The following is a 23,040-nucleotide window of genomic DNA, read 5'->3' on the forward strand; positions in this document are numbered from 1 at the left end:
TTTATGAAATTTATTGGAATGTACCGGCATTCCGGTACGCCCATGCAGTTTTACAGGTACAACTGTTGCTGCTCTATAGTGAAAAAAATTGTTTTACATGCGACAGGAGCCCAAATTTGGGTTGCCAGTTTTCCTTTTTTCCGAAGGTTTCGCTGGAGTTTGGCGCAAAAATGGCGAAAAACAGATGTCGAGACAAATAAATCTTACAAAGTTAATTAATTGACTTCTTGGTGTAACGCCGCTTGAAATTCGCACCTAGCACGTCTCGGAGTCATGCGCGAGTCCGCCGCCACATACATAAATCCATAAAAAGATAAACGTCTCCCTTTCTTCCCGTGAGAGGTTTGGCAACATCGTGCATTTTTTATTTCGTCCGTGCCTGGATATGCCGTTGCCAGCTCTCGTTCCGAATCGCCGTCAAACGTTGACAGAGTTGGTGCGACTGTGCCTTGTTTGCCGGACTAGCTTAGGTAAAATTGACTTGTAGTTTACCCCGTACGAAACTCGCAACTAACACTCCTTAATGTTATGCGCGCCCACTGAATCGCTAAATGTGCCCCTTTCCGCCCATGTGCAGTTTGGCAACATTGCGCATTGTTTACATCGTCTGTGCCTGGAACCGGCGTTGACAGCTCTAGTTTGAAATCGACGTCATACGTTGACAGACTTAATTTCCCACCCGGGACTCCGTGCCTTATTCACCGGATTGGCTCAGGTAAAAATGGCTTGCTGATTGAAATTCGCAACTAGCACTGCTTGCTGTTATGCGCGTCCATTAAATGCCATTAAAACACTAAACGCGTCCCTTTCCGTCGATGTGCAGTTTGGCAACGTCGCGCATCGTTTGTTCCGATCTGCGCGCGGAATCGGACGTTGACAGCTCCAAATTCAAATCCGTGTCAAACTCGGTTTCCAGTCCGGGGCCCTGGGCCTTGTTCTCCAGATTAATTTAGTTAAAAAACGGCACGCGGTTCGCCCCCCAACTTAATCGCGTGTGTGTGTGTGTGTGTGCGTTTGTGTGTGCCTTCATGTGTCCGATCCCCGATTGCGAATTTGAACCGGTGCAAAAGGTAAGAAACTGCAGTCTTCGTTGTGTCGAACGATCAAAAAACCGAATATGAAAGACACAAAGCCTTATGGAAAGCGCATATTAAACCCCTTAAGTGTGAAATGAGATCTGGGACCGCATATGAATTATGGCAACGAGTGCTAAATTGCGGTTATGACAGTTTAAGAGGCCATAAAAAATAGCCAGAGCTCGAAAACGGTTCTTCGCAATCTCACGCCAACTTTGGGCGCGATAATCCGGTGACATGGTTGCATTTTGTCGCCGTTTAACACTGAGAGATGTCGATCTGAAATCCGCCTCATTCTGATAGGGGGTGCTATCAAGCGGGGCCCCCCCGCCTCACTTTCCGATTGGAACAAATGGCTTCCGGCGGGGGGCCGTTTTGGGCACGGTAGTCCATGGTAGCCCCATTTAGCCCCATCCGAGCCCAGTTATTAATTGCTCAATTACAAGTATTGCACTGCCGCTGCTTTTCATTATCTCTCACGGCAGATGGGTGAGTTATCGCGCTGTTGCTGAGATCAAAGAGCAAACCCAATAAAAATCCGATCTTGTTCCAGCTTTGTTCTCTCGGGGTGGTGCTGAAAGAGCCGTGATGCGGCCGAAATTATCATAACAACAAAATTCAGGCAAAAAGAGCCGTATCACCACCAATAAATAATAACGCCCGAGACCATCTAATACGTCAAAATGGCTTTTATACCATTTCACGGGCTTTTGTCCCGGTTTTTAATCTGACGTGTTCTCACAACTTGAAAAGAGATTCCGGGAGTCTCTCTCTTGAAGGCCTTAACACCTGTTTGTCCCTAGTGCTCCGCCACAAGATTTATTTTGTATTATTTCGTCTTTAACACCTAAATGGCTAAAATATGATGTGGGGGAGTTTATTATGCTGGAAAGTGACTAAGCAAAACGATCTTTCACACAGTCGTAAAATGGGCGTCTCTCATGCAACGCGGTGATATCTTCCACGAGTTTATGTTGATCAGGGGACATGTTTATTGTGGATCACTTTACCCAATAATAATGCTCACATGCTATATTGCCCGCGATATTAATAATCTTATAATACACGACTTCTCGGGGGAAATGAGTTATGGAACCGTCTCGGTTATGACGACCCATATTTATGCCCAGTAATAGTGGCCCCGCACAATGACAGACTTATTCGGTACCCCCCACGGTCGCTACCTCTCCAAGAAGGAATTCGTATTTTCGATCATCGATTTTTTAGATAAGATCTACATTTTCTACTAAGTCATTTTTTAACTCGTCAATATCCCGAGACGGGATGTTTGTCTACACCCCCTAATGCAGTCGCAGCCTCCCGGCAAGACTGATGATGCAGGTTGAAGGGGTCAACGGGCTTCCTGAATATTTACGATTTTTGGCTCGGTTTCGGAAAAACGACCCGCGCCGGCTCGAGATGCGGTGCGCCACTGGCGCTTTTTTAACTCAGGACCTGAAGGTTCTATGGAAAGTTTATAATAAGAAAGCGCAAGCGCACTTAGCCCGCATTCCACCTAATGTTGAACCGTGAAATCGGTCAATGATGGATTTTTTCAATGTTGGTTAATATCGCGTTAAAGCGCACTGCACTGCCGTCTTTTCCTTCAAGTCGAGAACCTGAAGGTTTCTCTCAGCTTTGCGAACGTTTTCGAAAAAAAACCAGAGACGTACTGGGCCGAATCGGCCTCGAAGCGGGTCGTTCCTGGAACGATCCCCGCGCCGCTGGTTTATCAAAATGTCACTTTTCGTTTCGCGGTAACTCGCAATAGGGAAGCGGAGGCGCCACCGGTGCGTGGATCCTCCACCGTCCCGAGAGATCATGGTGCGGACGGGCCGCGGCCGCTCCACCAGCCTGACCTCAACATCTTCATTTCGCATGCTAATAATGCCCAAAACTAAATTAAAAAATCGGAACCATCCACTAAACAACCGAATTTACTGCCACAAGTGGTTCTTCCCAATATCCGAGGTCTTTACGGCCGACAATCTGATGCCGGGTTTATCGGCCATCCAGGTACCCGAAAATTGATTATGTCAACTTGTTAAGGGCTTATGTTCTTGTTAATGAAATGCTAATCGGCCGGCGAAAATCGGTGACCAGTGTCCGAAAGCGGCTTAAGTTATTCGGCGGTGGGAACCGGAAGCTGATGGTTGTCTCAAGATTTCCAGGTGATAGCGACTGATTAAGCTCGATCGGATTCTATGCTTAGTAGATGAGAAGTAGCGATGAAGATCGAGGAATAGATCGTGTCCGTGTGGTGGCAGTGGATGATAAAAGAGATAATGAGAGACTTGTGGAACGTGTAATTATTTTGTCGACCCACGGGATTTTTACCGGAAAGTTCTCACGCTTTCAATATTGCTGCTCTGGCCGGGATTTGGCCGACTGCATGATAGCAGGTAAAGGTGGTCTATTCGCTCCGGGGACGCCTCTGTACAGAGTAGGATGTACGTGGTGCAACATACAACGGATAATCACCAGGGTTCCGATTGTTCTCGTACCCAGCGTGTTCGTACCCGACGGAGAATAAGCCAGATCTGCCCCTCGTGCTCTAGAACGAGCGAGATTGTCCTGGAATAAGTGCCCTGCAGCGTTCGGTATTTCTTCAAAAATCCTCCAGGCCTCCGTCACCTCGACCGGCTGGAATTTCTTTAACCGCTCGATGGGTATCTACCACGATTTTGATCGAAAAATCTCGAACAATCCGTAACCTGCCCGCTTAGACCGCAGAAAAGCCCTTGTCCTTCGAGGCGTCCCTCCTATTGCCGTTTCAGTCGGCAAATTCCCTCGTCATATTGCCCGCACCGAGCCAGCTCCTTCCCAGACACGTTCTCGAACGTTCGCGATCGTTCCTTTGACGCTTCTGGAGACAGCGCTGATGTCAAACGTCATCGTTCCGTTTCCGCGACCGCGGGTCGTTCCCGCTACTCTCGGCGCAGGGAAAATTGCATTTTTTTCACCATCGGAAGGAGCCCTGAAATCGTCAGACTGAATTATTATGTGCCGTTTGGTCGAAATAACAAGAAAGCTCTCCGAGCTGTGTGTGGACACAGGAAGTGTGGGCAAATATTGACTTCCCCTTTCAAGTCAAACCGACACACACACGTTTTGTTAAAAAATATGTTGACTCCTCCAATATTTGATCTGTAATCGGAATTTGAATGCCTCGAGACGCCCCTTTTACAAAGAAGGACGACCGAAGTGTTTCAGGAAATTTTCGTCTAAGGGCAAACATTGACCGGGGACCGAGCGGCCTCAAAGAAGGAATCATTCGAACCTCAATAACTAAGCTAAAATCACCCAGTTTGCATCTCCATCGAAAGAAACAAAAAAATACCTTCAATAACGGCCCAATCTTCACCACTCTCCCGGCATCTCTCTCCCACCCGCGTATCTCGCCATACGCCTCTCTCTGTCGTCGCGCTAAATCCCAGTCGGCGCAGAAGTAAAAACAGCCGAAGAACGTGTTGCCGGCCTCCTCTTCTTCTTCTGGTGCCTCATTTAGTCGACTTTCTACTGTTTTACTGAAGAGCGAACGTACGTGTGCGCGACGCTGCGCGCGATTACGCCGATTTCGACAGGTGGTTGACAGTTCGGGGGGTGGGTAGAGTGTCGATTGTTTTTCTACGAACGAGGGGTAAGGCAGTGCTGGCGATATCAGGTGGTTCGTCGAAGAGACGTATATAGGTAAGTTTTGAGGTTCGTTTAGATACTATCTGGAGTAAATTTTGGGATGGTTTGAGCAAATCGAGGGTTCGGGAGATGTCGAGGGGAAGAAGTGATAATGGCGAGGTGATCGGGATTGAACAGGTGCTTTCGCTTCGGCCTTCCACAAGGTTCATGCTTGGCTGCGCTAAGCCGTTCAGTGTTAAATTCTTAAGATTTCCTTCAGTCGGACTCGTGTCTTATGAATTTTTCAGGCAGGTCATGAACTCTCAGACAAATCTACAGCGCGATTTCCGGTAAAGAGAATGAAAAAACTTATTGAAATTGGGTGGAAATGGCGAATTTCTTCAAAATCTTCAAATTACAGTCACTTTTTTCTTCACTTCATTGTTAGATTGCGCTCTGTTGCGCAATTGTGCTCAGATTCCTGTAGATCGCGACAAATGATCTCCATCTCCATATTTCGTCAATTTCTTTCGGCACGTTTCTTCAACATTCCCTGCACAGGGCCCCTGCCCTAAAGAGGGCGTAATCCGCAGTTCAAATGGTCCTATTTCGCGTGCGGACCACGGGGGCTCCCTCTCAAGGCTGATGTGCACCTTCCGAACGGGAAAAAGTGAACGAATTTAGCAGAAATCCGAGTCTCAGGATGATCTTCATTCCAAAAGTGATTAATGCGATTAATGATAATTGAACTTCACGTCTCTAGATGTCCATAAAGGAGCGTTAACTAAGGGCCATTTCGTTGGGACTTCATCTATAGGAGTTTGGACAACACCCCCACCCTATATCTGAAATCCTGAAGTCGGAAGTTGATGGATTTACTTTGATTGCTACGCCACTGCGTGTGATGTAAGATCTAGATTCTTCGGTTCATTTGGTTTGTTTTATTTGGTCGGAGATTTTCCGCGCCACTGGCTTCAATAATTAGAGGAGATCTCAAGGACGTGCTCAAAGAGGCTCTCACAGGGTGAGAAAAGTGAAAATATTTGTAGATATTTCTATTTGGTCTTGGCACGGACTCGCGACGCTTCCAATTTGAATGATGGATTTTGAATTGACAGGGGCGTACTGGACGGATTTTTTCCCATCTAAAGCCATGGGAACATTTGCCAAATTTAACTGCCTCAAATATTTTACGCTTTCGACGCTGCTGCGTCCCTGACATTCTCATAACGTGAGAGCGCTCTTCCAGTTCCACAACTCGTCGCTCAATTTGCCCCGAAATCAGGGGCGTCCTGGCGGGGATCTCTAGGCCGCAAACTTCGAAATCGGGCTTCTCCACCTCAGCCGCTTATCCTCTCCGATCTTCCTCTTTCGGTCGCAAACCACCTAACTCAACGCGAACATCAAATTCTTTCCAGCTGCGACTGCCATTAATGCCGACTGCTACAGCCTCAACATGCAGACCTCTACAGAAACGAAAATGCTGCAAGACAAGCAACAGCTCAGCTCCAGTAAAGTCGTTCTTCCCGACGCTTCCTCAAAGCCCTCCTCTACTCCCATGCAGGACAGCTTGCTTCAGAGATCCATTCACAATGTAGCTTTAACCCTACAGAACGCCATGATCAGCTCTCTGCAGCAGGCCGCACTGCTGCCAGCTAACAGCGCCGCAGCTACAGCCTTGAACCTGCAGGCGTTGGAGAGTTATTTGACTTTGCAAAGGCTCACGACTGTGTCCGTTAACACCGTAAGTTTTCTCTGAGTCTCTTGATTTGATGCTGATTTGCTGGAACTTGTCGCAGAACGACTGGCCCGCCTCATCGCCCCCGTGCAGTGCAGCCAAAAGTGCGTCGAATCCTCCTCCCAAGATCGACATCTTAAAAATCGCCACTAGCAGCGCTAAGATCCACGAAGAGACCAATGAGGACATCACCAACAATACCAGCCTCACCGAGGACGTGGAGCTGTCGGAGGAAGTGGAGGAGGATTTGGCCCTCTTGGATAACGAGGATAACTTCTCCTTGCCTTCCAGTCCTGTCGACACTAGTTATCCCTCGCTAGTGATGAACAGCGTGTATGCCTCTGGGGCTGAGCCGCCTGCAGTGACGACAGCAGTGGCCAGCGGGGTGGCTTTGGGCCGGCAAAAGGGGGTGGCCAGGCCGAAGAAGCAGTTCATCTGCAAGTTCTGCAACAGACAGTTCACGAAGAGCTACAACTTGTTGATCCACGAGAGGACTCACACCGACGAGAGACCGTACAGCTGTGATATTTGCGGGAAGGCCTTCAGGAGGCAGGACCACTTGAGGGATCACAGGTGAGTTTACATGTTAATAAATGCACGTTCTGGAGTAAGGTCAGGTACTCGGCCCACGGCACAAATGCTTGAAAACCCAACCTACCTCTAGTGTTGTTTTCGTTTGCTTTTGCACCTGACCTTAGCGCACACCTGTGAACGTATACATTTCCTGACCTTTTTCGATTAGAGAGAACTTATTTGCCCGCCAGTAATGGACGATTCGTGTTAATCATGCCAGTCGATGATAGGTATTGTCTGTCGACCTCGCAGCGAGTTCGATTCATTTTTTTTTCCATGAGAAAATCGACTAGGGACGTGACGCTTCGACAGTTCAAATCGGAAACACGAGAAGAGGAAATTAGACTTCGAACGCAGTCGTTAGTTTGCAGCTTCCATGACGTCACGATGACGCAATTTGACAGCCGCGTCAACTGCGATTTGATGCGACGCGCCTCATAATGACGTCAGTCGAATTAAAGGTTCTTGTCGCACGCTGCATTCCACGTTTACAGATCATCAGTCGGCCCTGAAAATCGCAAATTTTAAAGTTAGTTCGCGTTAGATGATTCCGAGAAATTATGGACATTTTGTTTGTTTAATGGCCGCCATTGGTGCACCAATAAATCCGAGCCGAGTATGTTTGATGTGGCCGAATTCAAACGGGTCTCGACCGGTTTCCAGGCTTAAAAATCTCGATTGTTGAATTATCCCTACTTAAATAGTTAAATACTGAAACTAAGCCAACACAATTTACCGAATTCCACGCTTAACCGAGCGTGTTTCCTCGCACAGATTGCATTCTCACCGTCTAAACCCATCAGTAGGTATACATATGTCTAAGCTTAAACGTTTTCAAGGCAAAACGGCGACTATAAAACCTGTTAATTCTCAACTTTAACCCGCAATCCTTGTAATTATAGACTTTATTTCTCACAATAGCCCATTCAAACCGCAGTTTACGAGACCAGCAATAAGACAATGCGCCGCTCAAGCGTTAATGACTCTATTAGCTTAATTTAACTGCGATTTTAGATTGCAGAAGAGAAAAATTCCCGTTTGCCAAAGACTCCAGCCGTGCGTTTATGTAATCGCCATTTTGGTGCGAGCAACGCAATATGGGCGAATTCAGTCGCAGTCTACGTCATCTTGCGGCAAAAATTAGCATAAGTCGGCCATTTTGGAAGAAGTACTCGAAATTGGGCTTTCTTTTGGAACATCGTTCGTCAAGCACTTGCCCGCTTCCTGCAACCGCAAACCGTTAACCGATTTTCTCATCTGTCTTTCGTTTTGTGCCAGGTACATCCACTCCAAAGAGAAACCATTCAAATGCCAGGAGTGCGGCAAGGGGTTCTGCCAGAGCCGGACTTTGGCCGTCCACAAAATCCTCCACATGGAAGAATCGCCCCACAAGTGTCCAGTTTGCTCCAGATCCTTTAACCAACGATCCAATTTGAAAACCCACCTGTTGACCCACACAGACATCAAGCCCTACAACTGCACTGCCTGCGGAAAAGTCTTCAGGAGGAACTGCGATCTGAGGAGGCACAGCCTGACCCATAACCTGGGCACCAGCGCCAGCACCCCCGCGACCAGCACGGTCACGTCAGACGGTCCGAAGTTTTCACCTGGTGACTCGAGTGGCGGGAGGGGGGGAGGAGGTAGTGGGGAGGAAGATGATTAGTGGGGGAGGAGAGAAGTGAGAGTGAAGCAAGGTATTGGGGCGAGAGAGACAAATTGGTTTTTAAAATATAAGATGTTTGGAACGCGGGAGACTGGAGACAGAGAGAGAGAGAAAGAAAAAGAGAGAAAGAGAGAGAGACAGAGAGAGTAACAGCAGCTGACGTCACAAACATCCGCGCCGTTTAAAGGATATTGCGAGTTGTGACGTCACAATGGGTCTCCTGGCAAAATCTAGTTTTCTCTATCTGTCGTTTAATGATTTGTCGTCTTTGTTTTCGCAAGATCGCTATGGAGAACTTTAGGTTTAAGTAATTTTGTATTATATACATTTTCCTTTTTGTGTGTTTTCATTTAGCGTATAATTAACGTGACTCTATGCATATATTACACCGTATTGTTTATAGATTTTGTTTGTTTTTATTATTTTTATACTCATAGAAGTTTGTTTGTGATTGAATATTGTGGTTGACAAAGCATCTCTCCGTATAGATTTAGCTGTGTAATTTTTGTAGGTTGGGCAGTTTACGAATAAGTGTCTTTCCTGTATATTTCAAATATATCATTGTACAAAAATGGTCTTTAATTTCAAGTAAAGCACCTTGCACCTCGTTAATCATGAGGCTTCATGAGGGCCCTAACTTGCCTCCGAAGAAAAGTGATAATAAATTACAGACAGCTGGCACAGACCCTCTCTGACGTCAAAATGACGCAAACATGACAGCCGCCATCCTGACGTCATTTTAATTCAAGCTGCCTGCGTTCAAGATTACAAAACTACGTTACGATTGGGTTTAAAGTTCAGGGTAGGGTATAGGGTATTATCCCCTCCTTTCGGTTGTCGCATCAAGGCTTGAATTGATACCTGCCCAACGATTTTCATGTAAATCAAAGCAGTTCATTAAGCCGGGATAATAGAACTATTTATAACAGAAAAAGAGGCCCCGTTTAAAAGTCCATTAGCCGAGGTCGGACACAAAAGAACACAAACGACAATGGGACCATCGACGACAACATTAGAGAGTGCTCTTTTGGTTAAGAGAGCGGCGGGGGGGCTGTCGTGACCCCCGGGGGTCCCCCGTCGCTGTTTCGGTCCCTTTCAAACACTTGCACAGGACCGGAATTTGGCCCAAACATGTTGCGACAGGACCAAACTTTATACCGAGTCGGATCCTGTGGTCAAGATATATTTTGTTTTTATATAGAGATTGCTGTTCCCTCGAGGCGTTTCTCTCATATTGTAATAATTGGATTCATCCGAAAAGAGATGATGCTAATCAAAATACAATTGTAATAAAATTTGAATAAAATAAGGGGTCCGGAGATGATCCGGGCTACTCTAGTGGCCATTTCGTTGAATTTATTATGCCCAAAATGGCCCGGTTATGGAATTAATTTTTCGGGGGCGTGCCACGTAAGCGGGTCCGCTTCCATCAGTTTTTCATCGCGACAAAGCGCGGAGCACTGGATCCTGCCGCAGAACTGTTTGAAGGCGCAAACTGCCCCAAAACGGGGCGTTTGCAGTGCAGCATTGCACGGAGAACTAATACGTTGCGTTAAAAAAATTCATGGAAGAGAAGAAAGATTACTTACGCGACGCCCCTCGAGGCGCCCTTATATGTTAAATATGTCTTGTGTATGTTAATGACAAAAAATATTTATTTCAATCGCAGCTTTAATAATCGAGGCATTGGAGGATGGAAAAATAATAAAAAAAAAAAACAATCAAATATATTATTATTTATTCGTACATTTATATATTTACAAATGAGGGCTGAATCATGTTAGAAAATCAGTGACAATTAACTTGGTCTCTCTTTGAGCTTTTTCACCTTGAACAAGGCACTCTCGGTAGCGTCCTTCAGGTCTCTGGCTGCAGAAGCTGCAGAAAAGCGTTAAAAGCACTGTAGAAATTTACATGCTACGAACCCACCTTTATCAGTGCTCAAGACTAAATGTGCAGGTTGATCATTGATAGTCCTCAAAAACCCTAAAAACCTAAAAAATCGACATTCCGCGATAACCCGAAACAATTACTTACATAACGCATTGTGATTTATTATGATGTTCTTTGAATCTGAAACACATTTCAACGCTACAAAGCTTTGCTTTATGGTTTAATGAGAGTATTTGATGCTTTTACCTGGGGAAGCGTTTTTCGGCTTGACCGGTCCGTGCTTGCTGGGTTTCTGCCCTGCAAGTCAAAATCAAAATGGACCTTCCAGATATAAAATGGCAACAACGCGACGCTCTTTTGTTCAGCTGTCAAAGTCGAGTTAGACGACATCGACGTCGCGCTCGGGCGATTGCTCTCGCCGAATTTTAACAAATAATCAATTCGAGGTTTTTACTCACCTCTCGATTCCAAGACGCTTGGACCGCTCTTTGGTACCTCTACTGATGCCTGGGTCGGCGACGAATCTGTCAAAAATAATAATGGCACCTCCGACACACTGCTCGAACTGAAACCTCACCGCTAGAGGACGCCGCGACACTCCTCTCAGGACCGCTGGCGATGTCATTCTCGCTCTCATGTCTCGATTTCTCTGGAGCTCTCACGTGGTAGGTTCGCTGTTGGGGAACCTCCGGTTCTGGCATTTTTTGCGACAGTTCGAAAGCTTTGTCACGTGTTTGACAGGTTACTCACCGAGTCTGACGGCTACGTGCAGGTACTGCGGGCTGGGTTTCGCCGCGCATCCCCCGAACACCAGGAGGACCGTCACTAAAATGCAGTTAACCGACCGCATCTTGGTACTATCGCCATATAAAGCGAAGAACTAGTGTTAGTCAAGGATTGTTTTTGCGCCTGCTTGTTTCTATCTTTTATACTTCCCGAAAAATTCGTACTCAGAGCTATTTTTAGAGTTTGATGTCAGCAAATGTAGTATTCTGATCAGAATCAATCGCTCCGGGTCGTACCGTTTAAGGGGATATACCGGGGGAAACTTGCGCGTTTTGGAGGTAGACGGTAGGTTTCTTCAACGGATAGAGACTAGGAAGCAAAACAGGACCGCACCCAGAGCGTCGGGAAACGGGAATTTTTCGTCCGATGCTAGTTTTTGTCAATTATGACACTGCGGCGGTTCCGACTGAAGTCGCCATTTTGGCCAGTGTAGTGGCGAATCTTGTATAAAATGAGAAGGCTCGATGTTCGCAGGACAGAGCTGGGCCCAGCGTCAATAGACAGAAGCCAACCAATCAGATTTTCTCGGGAAATTCTAGCAGCGCGGCCGCAGCCGCTGTTGCGTCAGCAAGTTAGGTTAGAATCGGAAACAGGCCCGTAATGACTCTCTAATAAAGATGCGTTCCTAGCGACAAACATTTGGTCGAGAAAGCTCACGCAGTCACTATTGTACCATAAATTGAGGTCACTAGACCATCTCGCGTGAAACTGTCAAGCGTTTTGAGAGACGCGTGTTCGTAAATCAGGACCGTAATCGGCAAACCACAGAAAGGAGCGCCTTGTACGACACATTTTATTCATCGACAGTGACACGAGTGACAGTTGGCAAGCCAGTGCTCCGCGGGCGCCATCCGCACCTCACTCCTGCCACCTACATTTGACAAGAACAAGTACCTTCGCGGCATATCCCCTTAACGGGTATTGCGCCGCAATTTACGATTTCTTGAGTTATAGACCGGATTCGTATGAAAAAGAGGTTCCTCCCATGCGATGATCTCCTATGACATTTAGCTTCTGTTCGACCTTGGCCCCCCCGTTGTTTGTATAGTTTTATTTTAATAATTTAATTAGCATGTTCCGCTCTTTATGATTATGGAGATTTCAATATTAAGTCATAAACGAAGAATCTGCGGCTTCGGCGAATGAAGCTCTTGCTCATCGAGCGAAGGAGACAGGATGCGGCTGGGACTTAAGCAGGCTTTGCCCCCATTGATTCTCTCTCATTGTGATCACTGGTTCTCCAGAATTTTTCGGGGTTTTAAGCGGTTCTCACGCGGCCGAGGCACGTTGAGGCGCCGAGAGCTCAGTCCCAGGATCAAGCGCTATACCGGTACCACGTGGGAGTGACGTATGCGGCCGCCATTAGTCGCAACTCTGCCCCAGTATTAATTTATTCGAATTAATCCGGCCTTAATTAGTTCCCCCGATCGGGAAGACCGCGTCAGGTACCACATCGCGATACGTCGGTGTCTTTGGCGTAGGAAGGCCCCACCGCAACCAGCTCAATTCCCAAACAAGTACCATAATGCTTGATACTGTGTACCTGCGGGTTCCCCGAAACAATTAAAGTACCACCTCGGGTCGTCGAATTATTATCAATATCGCAGGTACTGAACAAACCATCGTCGCACTCAAACCGAAACCACAATATTTACGACAGTGTCAAATCAGATAAGAACCAAAGTGAGGTGTCACACTTGCGGGTGGTACCAGTATTTAACCATTTTATGGGCCCTGCTCGCTTACTAATAGAGGAAAGGTGTTTGAAATTAGCCATTTCAGATAAGGCTTGTCTGGCGAGCGCCTCTCGCCCCCTAATTAATTGGGATTTTGTCCTGGGTGGGGCCATCGAGGGATGATGTGGGTGTTCTCGCAGGCAAGAATGTTCGCATCCCCGCGATGGGGAGTTTGTTCAGATTACGCCCCCGCGGAAACCATCCGAAGTCGATAAACCATGGGAACGCCGAGAAGAGCGGTTTCGGTGGGTAGGGGAAGGGGAGGGGGGGGGGGGTACGGTCGCGTCCTCTGCAAACAAAAGGAATTTCGGGTGACGCAGATAAGCGGGGGATGAGCAAATAAGCGGCGCACGCCCCTCGTACACGATCGAAAGATCTAACTGTCCTAAAGATGCGGCGAGGAGGGGGCGCGTTGGGACCGGTGGATGCGGCACGGAGCCCCGTCTCGTGCATCTAAATGTCCGGGAGAAATTAAGTGAAAAAATGATGAACAGTTGACAAGAAACTGAGCCGTTTTTTGCCCGTTCAACCGTGAGAGGATGATGAGCAATTATCAAAATACTATGTCATGTCCATGGAGGTTCTCGTCACGGGGTCATCTACTGTGAAAGCCATCGAAAAAGAATCGAGATAATTAAGTTTCGGATTAATTAGGCTCCTACAAAGGGTGGTCTGGCTCTTTGGGAACCATTCGCCAGCGGTTTTCTCCCAGAGGGCAAATCTCAAATTAGGTATCACTAACACGTCCTAATGGCGCTTAAGCCGCAAGAAAATCGGACAATTTTCGGATTAACCAGCGGGACTGCACAACCACAATCACTTGCTCTTCCCTCTTTAAGCCCCCATTAATGCGCCACATTCAAGCCCCCTTTTACCAATTACCGACGCTCCGACTGTTCCCGCCACAACATCTGCTCCCAAAGTACGTTGATCATCAAACAGTACCATCATCTGGGTGGTCCTCGAATGGAGGTGTTAAGAACCTACTTTTCGAGGCTTATTTTTAGCACGATTTCGCACTTGAAGTTGTTCAAACACTCTCGGCTTGAATGAGCCCTATTAAAAGCGTCCACAGGGTTGGGTACCTTAAGCGGTCCAGGTGCCCCGGAGTCACGTGGGGGTGTCTTAAGCCGTCGACAATTGGGTTGGACGGGCGGAAGATGTTTTCAGTGGGTTGTTTAAGTTGTCAGGGCTTAAAGGGCTCCTTTTGTGTTAAGTGTCGTGAGAGCGAATGCGGAAATGACCGAGAAGGATTGTGGTCGTAATGGGTTTTAGTTTCGAGAAATCGGCTGCGAATTCTCTCGGTGAATTCCCGCAGCAAATCCCTACACGATGGTTCAGGTTAGTTCCGGTTAGTGATTCTAGATTTAATTTCGAAGAAAACTTATCAACCGCAGGTCAACTTGCCGTTTGAGGTACATCAACGCCTGGGGTGAACGCTTATCTCGAGCTATGGGGGTTCGCAAGCATGATGATGCAGAGGCTTCGAAACTACTTAATCTGAACTAACCTAAACTGAACTGAGGATCTTGAACTTATGCTTCATCCACTTGAGGATTCAACTCGGCCCGAGCCAGGCTGTCAAACCACGCAGGGCGACAGACCAGAAAGGGCGGCTGTCTTCCCTGGTGGGCAGTTTTTCAATGGGGACAGGCTGATTAAGAGCTCTGCCAGGGCGCTCGACTTCCTGGGGTCGGACCTGCATGCAGAACTTGGGCCATTCCTTCGAGGAATCGAGTTGGTCCCTCAATCTCTCCAGTGACTCGGAAAGTGCAGATTACGGACGTGTGCGGGAGGGAGGTACGTATACAGGATGTCCCGTTGCAAAGAGGCGAGTTTCTGAGCTTGAAAGGGAACGAAGCTTATTTGAAGCTGCGGTATATCTCGAAATCGGGAAGAGGTCCGGAACAGGAGTTTTGTCCGGATGTTTTCAGAACTGGTGGGATGTTCCGTAATTAAGCCTCTTCTCCCATAAGGGCATAACTCGAGTGCCACTCAGGCTCATCCCTAAAGATCTTCGACCGCTGTGGGAGTGTTGAGAATGGAGTGTCCCTGTACGTAGGGCAATCGGCCCCTCGCAAGTGCCTGGCCCGTCCCCTCGCAAACACCCGTTTCGCAGCCACCCACAGGTGCTTCTGCTATCTTCATATTCACGCTTCGTTCCCCTTATCTGTATTTTCAGCTTTATGGCAACTTCTCCGGCAGTTGATCGCGATTGCGACACCCTGGTCGTTTCCATTTTTCAGAACCAGTTCCGTATCGCCATTCGGCCGTTCTGCCACATGCTTAAAAGCTCTTTGTAAGGCGGGGAAAGAGGAAATAATAAAACCGAACGTCATTCCGAAAAACCATTCCGTCCATGTACGGGACGGGAAAAGTTTTATAGATAATCGTGGTCGGTTGGTATGGACCTACCAAGTCGAAACCCGAGATCAATAAAATTATTTTATGTCCGCTGCTACTCTTGTGGTTGACAGTGGCTTTTACAATGTCTTGTTTTATTCGGTCTACAGAGTGTGTTGGTGCAGCCTCAAGACCGTTTTGCCTTCGAGTTCGGGCAGGGGGTGCATGGGGAGCGGCCGGGACCAAGGCGGTACTCGGGCGCAGGGCTTTCCCCGGAGGGTTCTCGCCGCGTTCTCCAGATGGGGAGTGTGCAAAGGCACTTTTTAACCCACCGTGTAACATGTAATCTGAACTAAGTAGTTGTAAAGCGCGAGACCTCGTAGGCGTGGACGATAGACGCGCTAACAGAAAAATATCGTCACTCTTCGGTTAACTGTTTATCGGGTTTATGGAAGCGATTATTCCGCCTTATTTATTTTTATTTCTTTTCGTAACAACTCCTTTCATCTCCTCGGGATACCGTAACTCTGGTAACGGATTATTCAATATGCGACCACCATCAATCTAAGTCAAGCTCCATTCACCGAAAGCTTGACCTCCGGTGCTTTATGGACGAACAGGTGGTGCGCCTTTTGTCCAGAAAGTTGAGGAATCATTGGATCAAACTCGAATAAACTAGCCATAAAGCCGGTGGTGATTTTCAGAAGCCATAATCCCCGTTCGGTGAACTGTGGCCGATTTATGGCCGCTAAACAAATACCCACCTCGGCACATAATGAATCAGTTAAAAACGAGCCTAATAAAGAGTTTTTAATGGCAGTAGCCCCTTTGTCTGGCGACTATAAAACCGAATCAAACCACATCCAAACAAACGGGCACAAAACCGCATTGCAAATCACTCTCCATGGATATGCGTGCCTCAAAGTGAATCGTAAATTTCGTTTTTTTTTTGAAAATTTTATTGGTGTGTTCAATGGTTATGGTGTGGAAACGGCTCAGACGTGATGGTCATTGTTGCTCAGAGCGTTTTTGTGGAAGCTCGCGGCCCATTCAGTGGTTGTCAGATTCGAAATAATAATAAGCCGAAATAATAGGGCTCATTATAAATTCCGGAGCGGGCCCCAAATTCATTCAAAGCGGAAGATATATGGCGGCTCACCTACTGTGCGCACAATTAAAAATTTCATAATTTATACGATATTATGATTTAGTTTTTATGAGCTTTATTATGCGCGTGATTAAAAAGCGGCCGATGTCGAGATGCCTTCGTAAATGCCTCCGAAGGAAAACTGGCTTAATGCGGCGATTCCAGTTCCATGGTGGCTGCCTTGATCCATCGCTTTGTTCGTTAAAGACTGGGAGCGATCAGGCGTCGAGCACGTTACGTGCGATGATGGTACATTGAACATTGGGTCACGTATGAGAGACGAAAAAGTCGGGTTTATTCATCAAATGATGTAAGATGTAACCTGAAACGAGTGGAAATTTGAAAGTAGGCGGGAAACTCAAACGCGCAGGAGGCGAATGTGGTTAAGAGAGCTGTGGAAACAAAACGATGACGGTTCAGTTGTCAACGTCATCGACGTTCCCGCGTCCCTTTCCGCATCGCTCGGGGAAAGTATCAAGTTTCGACTGAAATTGTTGAGAAAATGTCGGGAAGTGTGTGCGGGCTTGAGGGTTAATCGAACAGAAACGCGACGGGCCTTTGTGCGGGACTGTGCTCGCTTGAAAACAGGAAAAAATCGTACGTTTTTAAACGATTTTATTCGACAATACCGACAGTGTCGCGTCGGCTGCGTTCGGGTCCCCGATGTCGCACGATCGCCGAGCAGCTTACCAGGATAGGATTCGAGTAGAATGGAAATTCCAGCTCCAGCCATTGAGACGTGACCAGGCAGGGGCAGCGCTGAGGCAGGACTGTGCAGCACCTGCTGTGTCGAATATAGTGCGTAACCAAACATTTTTTCCTTAATTTGCTTGAAAATGAGGGTCCTGTGGCATGATTCCTGAAAGGTGATTAAAGTTTGATTATTGCATCGGAAAGCCGGTGCCACATAGCCTTTCTCCCTTTCAATGTTTAATTTCTATGTCATTTTGTATGTCCTCGGTTCACCCGGTTCTGGAGCATGCGTAATTGAGCACTCTCCGTGATCGCTGTGCTGTGCGAATGGAAGCAATTTGATTTCGGACGTACGATACCTCCGCAATAACTGAGGGCCAAGGCCCCAATATCTCTAGGGCTAGTTACCGGGAGTTTACAGCTCTGGGTAATTCACCGCAAAGCGATAACTTGACCTTTTTCGAATGGACCGCTCAGTATATTTACATGTTGTACCGTATTCGCTCCGATATCGATTTCGAGATATCTAGAACCGCACGGCCATAGGCAATTGGAAAAGATTCCATTACATTTTAAGGCCAGATGATCGACTTTTCCCGATGGACCACTCGGTATATTTGAATATTTCTAAATTGCGCCCCGTCCTCGGAATTATTTTCCCCTGCATAGTCCTATAGCTACCTTTTACGAATTTGAAGATATGCGATCCCCGTTGAACCCTTAAAACCTGACAATCCGACCGAATATATCGAAACCCGAACCCGAAAAACCTTATCTGCGGTTGACGTCACTCAACTGGGATGTCGCCCTGCGATCCTCTCTCCGCCACAAAATCGCCCTTCTTTGCCAACTTTATGTGACACCGGACGATGCCACCAGATACCGCTACCGTTCGAATCTAGGTCTCCTTACAGATCTCGGGAACCGATTGCGAAGATCCCCCGCAGCTCAGACTTTCCTTATCGAGTGAAATTCAATATTTTCGTGAAGGTTAATTGGCCCGAGAGGATTTATATACGCGCCTCGTTTGAGGTAAAAATCGACAATTGATAGATGAGCTGCCAGAGCTAAAGAGACGTCGTGCCTTTATGGGCCTCGCTGCCCACCGATGCTGGGAGAAGCGGTAATTGGCAACTCGTCTTATTAGCATAAAACTCCATAAGACCCTGATGGCGTCTAGACTGTCTTCTGCAGTAAAACTGCCTTATTTATTTCCCGCGGAATCGATGCTTTGGTGATCAATTTATCGATTATCATACTTACGAGGGAGCGCCCCAAAAGAAGTTTTGGAGTAGAGGAGCCCGGAATTCAAGCGACGCAGACCGGCTCCAGGGGATGGAGTCAAAGTGACCCGACAAAAAGTATCTTCCAGTTAATAATACTTGCGTTTCACGCAGCCGTTAACTCTGCTGAAGGCGGCCAAAGTCTTCAAGAAACGTTGCATTAGCTTCGTTTGTCATGAGGAACTGTCTGTTTCTGGAAGTCTCGCTGGGCCAGTAGCTGAACTGAGACAAACCAGGGAAAACGGGCTCGTTGTTTGATTCCTCGTTTCCCTTTCTCGTTTCTTCGTTGCTCATTAACGAACTTTTCTCTTTCCGAAAAGCCCTGGTAAGCAGCGTGTAATCGAACCTAGCGGCCACCTAGCGTTTGCACATGTTTACGCTATGTACCGCTCGGATATTGGACTTAAAACACGTTATTAATGTAATTACCTCCGAGTTGGTACCCGAGCTAACGATCAAATTTATCAATTAATTTGATATTTTATTCAATTTGGTTGGATAGTTGAACGCGCGCTAACGAAGTAGATGGGAGCCGCTGAGTGCCTCCTGTACGCTGGGACGGGGGTTAACCCGATTTCTGGAGACGTTTCGCACAAAGCACCGATGATTCGGCGGTGTTAGCGAATGACCTTCTCCATCGCGACCTCTTTCGGGGAAAGGTTCGGTGCCTCCCCCGACACAAATCCTCACTGCTCGTTCGAACCTCACATGATGTCTCACGCCCAAAGCTCGACGGACTCGATTCCACTTCAGGCGTACCAAGTTTCCAAATCGAGCGAGGCTCCAAAGGCAGAGCTGCCTCGTTCTCAAACTCCAAAGTTTCTTCAGAACACGGGAATTTACATAAATTGTAATCTTGCCTTTGTTGTCTGAACGACAAGAAAACCTCGAGTGCAGGTCTGTAACGTTACACACACCGTCTGGCTGCGATTGTATCATCAAATGTGCCGAAACCACTGTGGCTTCTTCATCTTGGCTGAACCATTCCTGGTAGTTCAAGTTCAGAGGTTATCTACCACCAAGAATCGTTATTTCAGTCTAATAAGTATTCATCTCCGAAATGCAGTAGGTAGTGCGACGCTCAAAAGGTCCCTTTGGCCTCTAGACGAGATGGTCGTTCGTTGCTGCAATAAAATCGTCAAACCTTTAAGTGCGACTAAATCAATCATGTCCACAAGCAAGCTAGAATGAAACAGCAATAATCCTTCTATGATCGCGTAATTTATGACGCCGGTACCAGAACCGTTCGGAATGAATCATTGTGCAAGACGAGTTGAGCATTTCCCACCGTCTCAGAGTGGGATTTTTCAGAATCCGGGGCGATTCCCATAAGGTTCCCCCCGGTATGCAGATGCGTGCGAACTCAGTAGGAGCGTAATTGGTAAAGAGCTAAAGATGGTATCGCAGCCAAAGAACCCGCGGACAAGAACAGATTAAGTTAATCTAATAAGCTGGAGGCCCCCGGTCTGTGATTGATCGTGCATGCGCCAACCTCACTAATCGAAGAATCGAAATGGTCAACTCTAACGTTGTTACATCATCGACAAACGTCTTACAATGAGAAACAGCACAATAATGCGATGTGTAACGTATAGCAACACGTCGCTAAACAGCCTCATATTTCCGCACCGTCCTGTGTGGTACCGTGCCCGGTGCTTTATGGCGAGAGTGCCATGATTTAGGGCCGCGATGCTTTTATGTTTTGCCCACGCGTTGCCATCTTCGCCCGACGCTTATTTACGACGGCACTCGCTTGTTTCTGCATTTTTGTCGGCCAAGGAACGATCGTCGATTGTCGTCGCACTCGTCTCCGCAGGATCACAGTTGCCAAGGGCGACGTTTCTTTGTTTTGTGAAAAATTTCACTTTCGGTTGTTTTTCGAATTGCCCCAGTTGCGACGGGTGCCGTTCGGCGCAGCACCGCTCGACCGAGCAGCAGGAGAAGTCGGTTTCGAGTCACTCCGAGCGCCTTGAAAATTGAGTCAGGACGCGAACACAACTCTCCATTTACATTAAATTTACATCAACCTAGAAGGTCGCAGGTACATGAGCAATCGAACGAAAACCAGTAGAAGAAATCCCCAGAGCTATTTTCCTTTCCGATCCGCCGCCCGACCGCGGGCACTATCATTAAGTGCCGAAATAGATTTCTGGTTAAGTCGGGTTTAGAAAAAATGCTACAAAACCTATAATTAACAAACAACCGAATTTTGCTTCTGTATCATTAAGAAGCATTTAATGCGCTCTTGACACAAGATCAGTATTTTTTCTAACGGAGGATCCGTGGCGGAGCCGTAGTCCGGAATAAGACGGAGATTCGAAGCGATTATAAGCGAGCGACCCGCGATTTAGACAGTTTCTCAACGTGGTAAGTAATCGGTGGCGTACATGCGGGGATGGAAAACACGAAAATTCCAGGGTAATCACACCGGCCCGCTGAGTGGATTTCTTGTCACAACGTGCGCCGCCATAAGCGCCGCGCCGAAGACACGTATACTCCGTTCCCAATACTTTTGCCCCACAGCTTCCGGTGGACGTGCAAGCGGACGTTCTATCCGTTCTGAGTTCACACGATAAGCTACGAAGTCTACGAATTTGCCGATAAGAAATTCGTGCGTTTGCCACGTTCCGCCGCATGAAGAGATAACGCGTGGAACATCACAATTGCCGGCAAGGAAAGGCCGCTTTTCCCCGGTCTAAAGCAGGAAATGCCGAACAGCCGCAACGGAGTAATCCCCGAAACCCCTGGGTAACCGGCACTTAACCGTAATTATTATATTACAAAGTGGAAGCCTAGACAGAACCATCCATCGAGAGTTATGAGCCGAACCCGAGCCCGACCGTTTCTGGGAAATTACAGCCGGTAAATCTCGAAAAAGTGTCAGTTTCCACGGCCTCTTTTGTTCCAAGCTGAAATTCGCCCAATTAATACATCACGTGTGTTTTCCGTGATGAAAAAAAAAAGAACGCAAAAGATTATTAAACATGTATCAAGAGATTAATAAAGGGCGCGTTCTGCGTGACACCTCCGGTGACCGGTTTGAAGGACCGAAAACGAGAGGGCCGAAATGTTATCTCCCGATCGCCAATTAGTCATGACCGAGTGGTGATAAAGACGTGCGGCTGAGGTCGTAAACGCGTCACCATCGTGACCACACGCGAGGACACATAAAAATAACGTTGCCCGATGGTCGCTGTCTTCATGGCTAACATTATTCTGTGACGCGGAAACCGGGTCCGTAATTGCCAGTGTTGCGCCCTGAGAGCTGTCAAATTATTCAATCATCCAGAACCGTAATCGAATTAAACGTGTGTCGCCGCCAGGGGCCGCGTCGCTCCGAATCAACAGTTGTCCAACTATTAAGATTCTGCTCAATAATACTCAAACGGAGCTCGCAGTTGCAACACTGCTGGACGCCTCCGCCGAATGCGGCCCAGTTCTCAAATGAGAGTGTACGCAGGGAATAAATATCGCCACGGTGCCGCGCATTAGTGTCCCCGCGATGTCCCGCGCCCGGACAGTCGCTGCGTATGAGAGATGAGGCGTCACTCGTCGTCATTTCGCTGTCACGGATTAGTGCCTCAGCTGCCGAAAAGGGCAAATCGAGGGTAACCCTCGAAAAATTGCGGTCATAGAGTGCCCAACGTCCTCGTCTGCGTTGCTGCTTTGTTCGGTTGTCATGGAAATTAACACGACTTCAAATGTCACCGATGACGTTACGATTCAAGACCTCCTTCGACATCCCGATTGGCGCGTCCCTGATGTCCGAAAAGCTGTTTCATCATTTTTTCCAACAAAGACAGTGGCGCGACTAGTTTTAGCGTTTGCGCTTAGTGCGTTGCTACGGGCGATCTCTCGGGGCGAGGACACTGCTGGCACCGCTGCCTAGGCCGACCCTGCGCCAAAACTCCCGACCTGAATGCGCCCCAACTTTTTTCACACGATTTGAGATTTACCCGGGGGGGCGCCGCTCTCGTTTTCAGCCACTCTTTCAGCTCGAAATCGAGACATTCTAACAACTTTATTCTCTCCTCGATTAATGCTCTATGAACACGTGACAACATTTGAAATTCTAGGACCGCCCGGAGCTGAGGTCGTCGCGTAGAATTTCCCGAACGCGTTAACGTTCCAAGATTAATGAACGGGCCGTTAATAACCCGCAACAAAAAGGCGGCGTCGCGAACGTTCCTCAAGGGAAACACGCAAAAATGCGCCTGGAAAAATTGAAATTAGATAGGGACCCGGCGTAAAATCCGGTCCTGCACTTAAAATCCTTAACATCCTTGTAACCTGTCCAAACAGAGTAATGTCAGCAATGCAGAGCCGACGCTTTTTATTTGTCCCCTGATAAAGTGGAATCAAATTTCAACGGCTAATTGGTCAGGTTTTCGACTTCTTTATCATTGTGTTGATTCCCCTCGAACGGCCTAATCAATGGACATTTTTCATTCAGCCGGATTGGAACTCCCAGAAGTCTTTTATTTGCTCATTCCC

General features: G+C 47.5%; 2 protein-coding genes across 4 annotated transcripts; one reads left to right on the forward strand and one right to left on the reverse strand.

Annotated features, from left to right (window-relative positions):
- Positions 1–677: 677 nt before the first annotated feature.
- LOC136340101 (protein sister of odd and bowel-like) lies at positions 678–9,226 on the forward strand. 2 transcript variants are annotated; one of them, XM_066283862.1, is made up of 4 exons: positions 678–1,070; positions 6,110–6,435; positions 6,491–7,002; positions 8,281–9,226. In XM_066283862.1, exons 2-4 carry the CDS (start codon positions 6,148–6,150, stop codon positions 8,663–8,665), a joined length of 1,185 nt encoding a protein of 394 aa, XP_066139959.1. In that variant the 5' UTR covers positions 678–1,070; positions 6,110–6,147; the 3' UTR covers positions 8,666–9,226. The 2 variants fall into 2 exon arrangements, with proteins under 2 accessions (XP_066139959.1, XP_066139958.1); XM_066283861.1 differs by lacking the exon at positions 678–1,070 and adding an exon at positions 3,866–4,766.
- Positions 9,227–10,386: 1,160 nt separating this feature from the next.
- On the reverse strand, positions 10,387–11,472 carry LOC136339856 (uncharacterized). Of its 2 annotated transcripts, none has more exons than XM_066283406.1 (7): positions 11,309–11,472; positions 11,136–11,252; positions 11,017–11,082; positions 10,805–10,855; positions 10,703–10,738; positions 10,595–10,651; positions 10,387–10,543 (listed from the first exon to the last, which is right to left on the reverse strand). In XM_066283406.1, the coding sequence occupies exons 1-7, from the start codon at positions 11,406–11,408 to the stop codon at positions 10,464–10,466; spliced, it is 507 nt and encodes a 168-aa protein (XP_066139503.1). In that variant the 5' UTR covers positions 11,409–11,472; the 3' UTR covers positions 10,387–10,463. The 2 variants fall into 2 exon arrangements, with proteins under 2 accessions (XP_066139503.1, XP_066139502.1); XM_066283405.1 differs by having other exon boundaries at positions 10,703–10,756.
- Positions 11,473–23,040: the final 11,568 nt, after the last annotated feature.

The sequence above is a fragment of the Euwallacea fornicatus genome, chromosome 7 (genome assembly GCF_040115645.1).
Source record: "Euwallacea fornicatus isolate EFF26 chromosome 7, ASM4011564v1, whole genome shotgun sequence".
Classification (NCBI taxonomy): domain Eukaryota; kingdom Metazoa; phylum Arthropoda; class Insecta; order Coleoptera; family Curculionidae; genus Euwallacea; species Euwallacea fornicatus.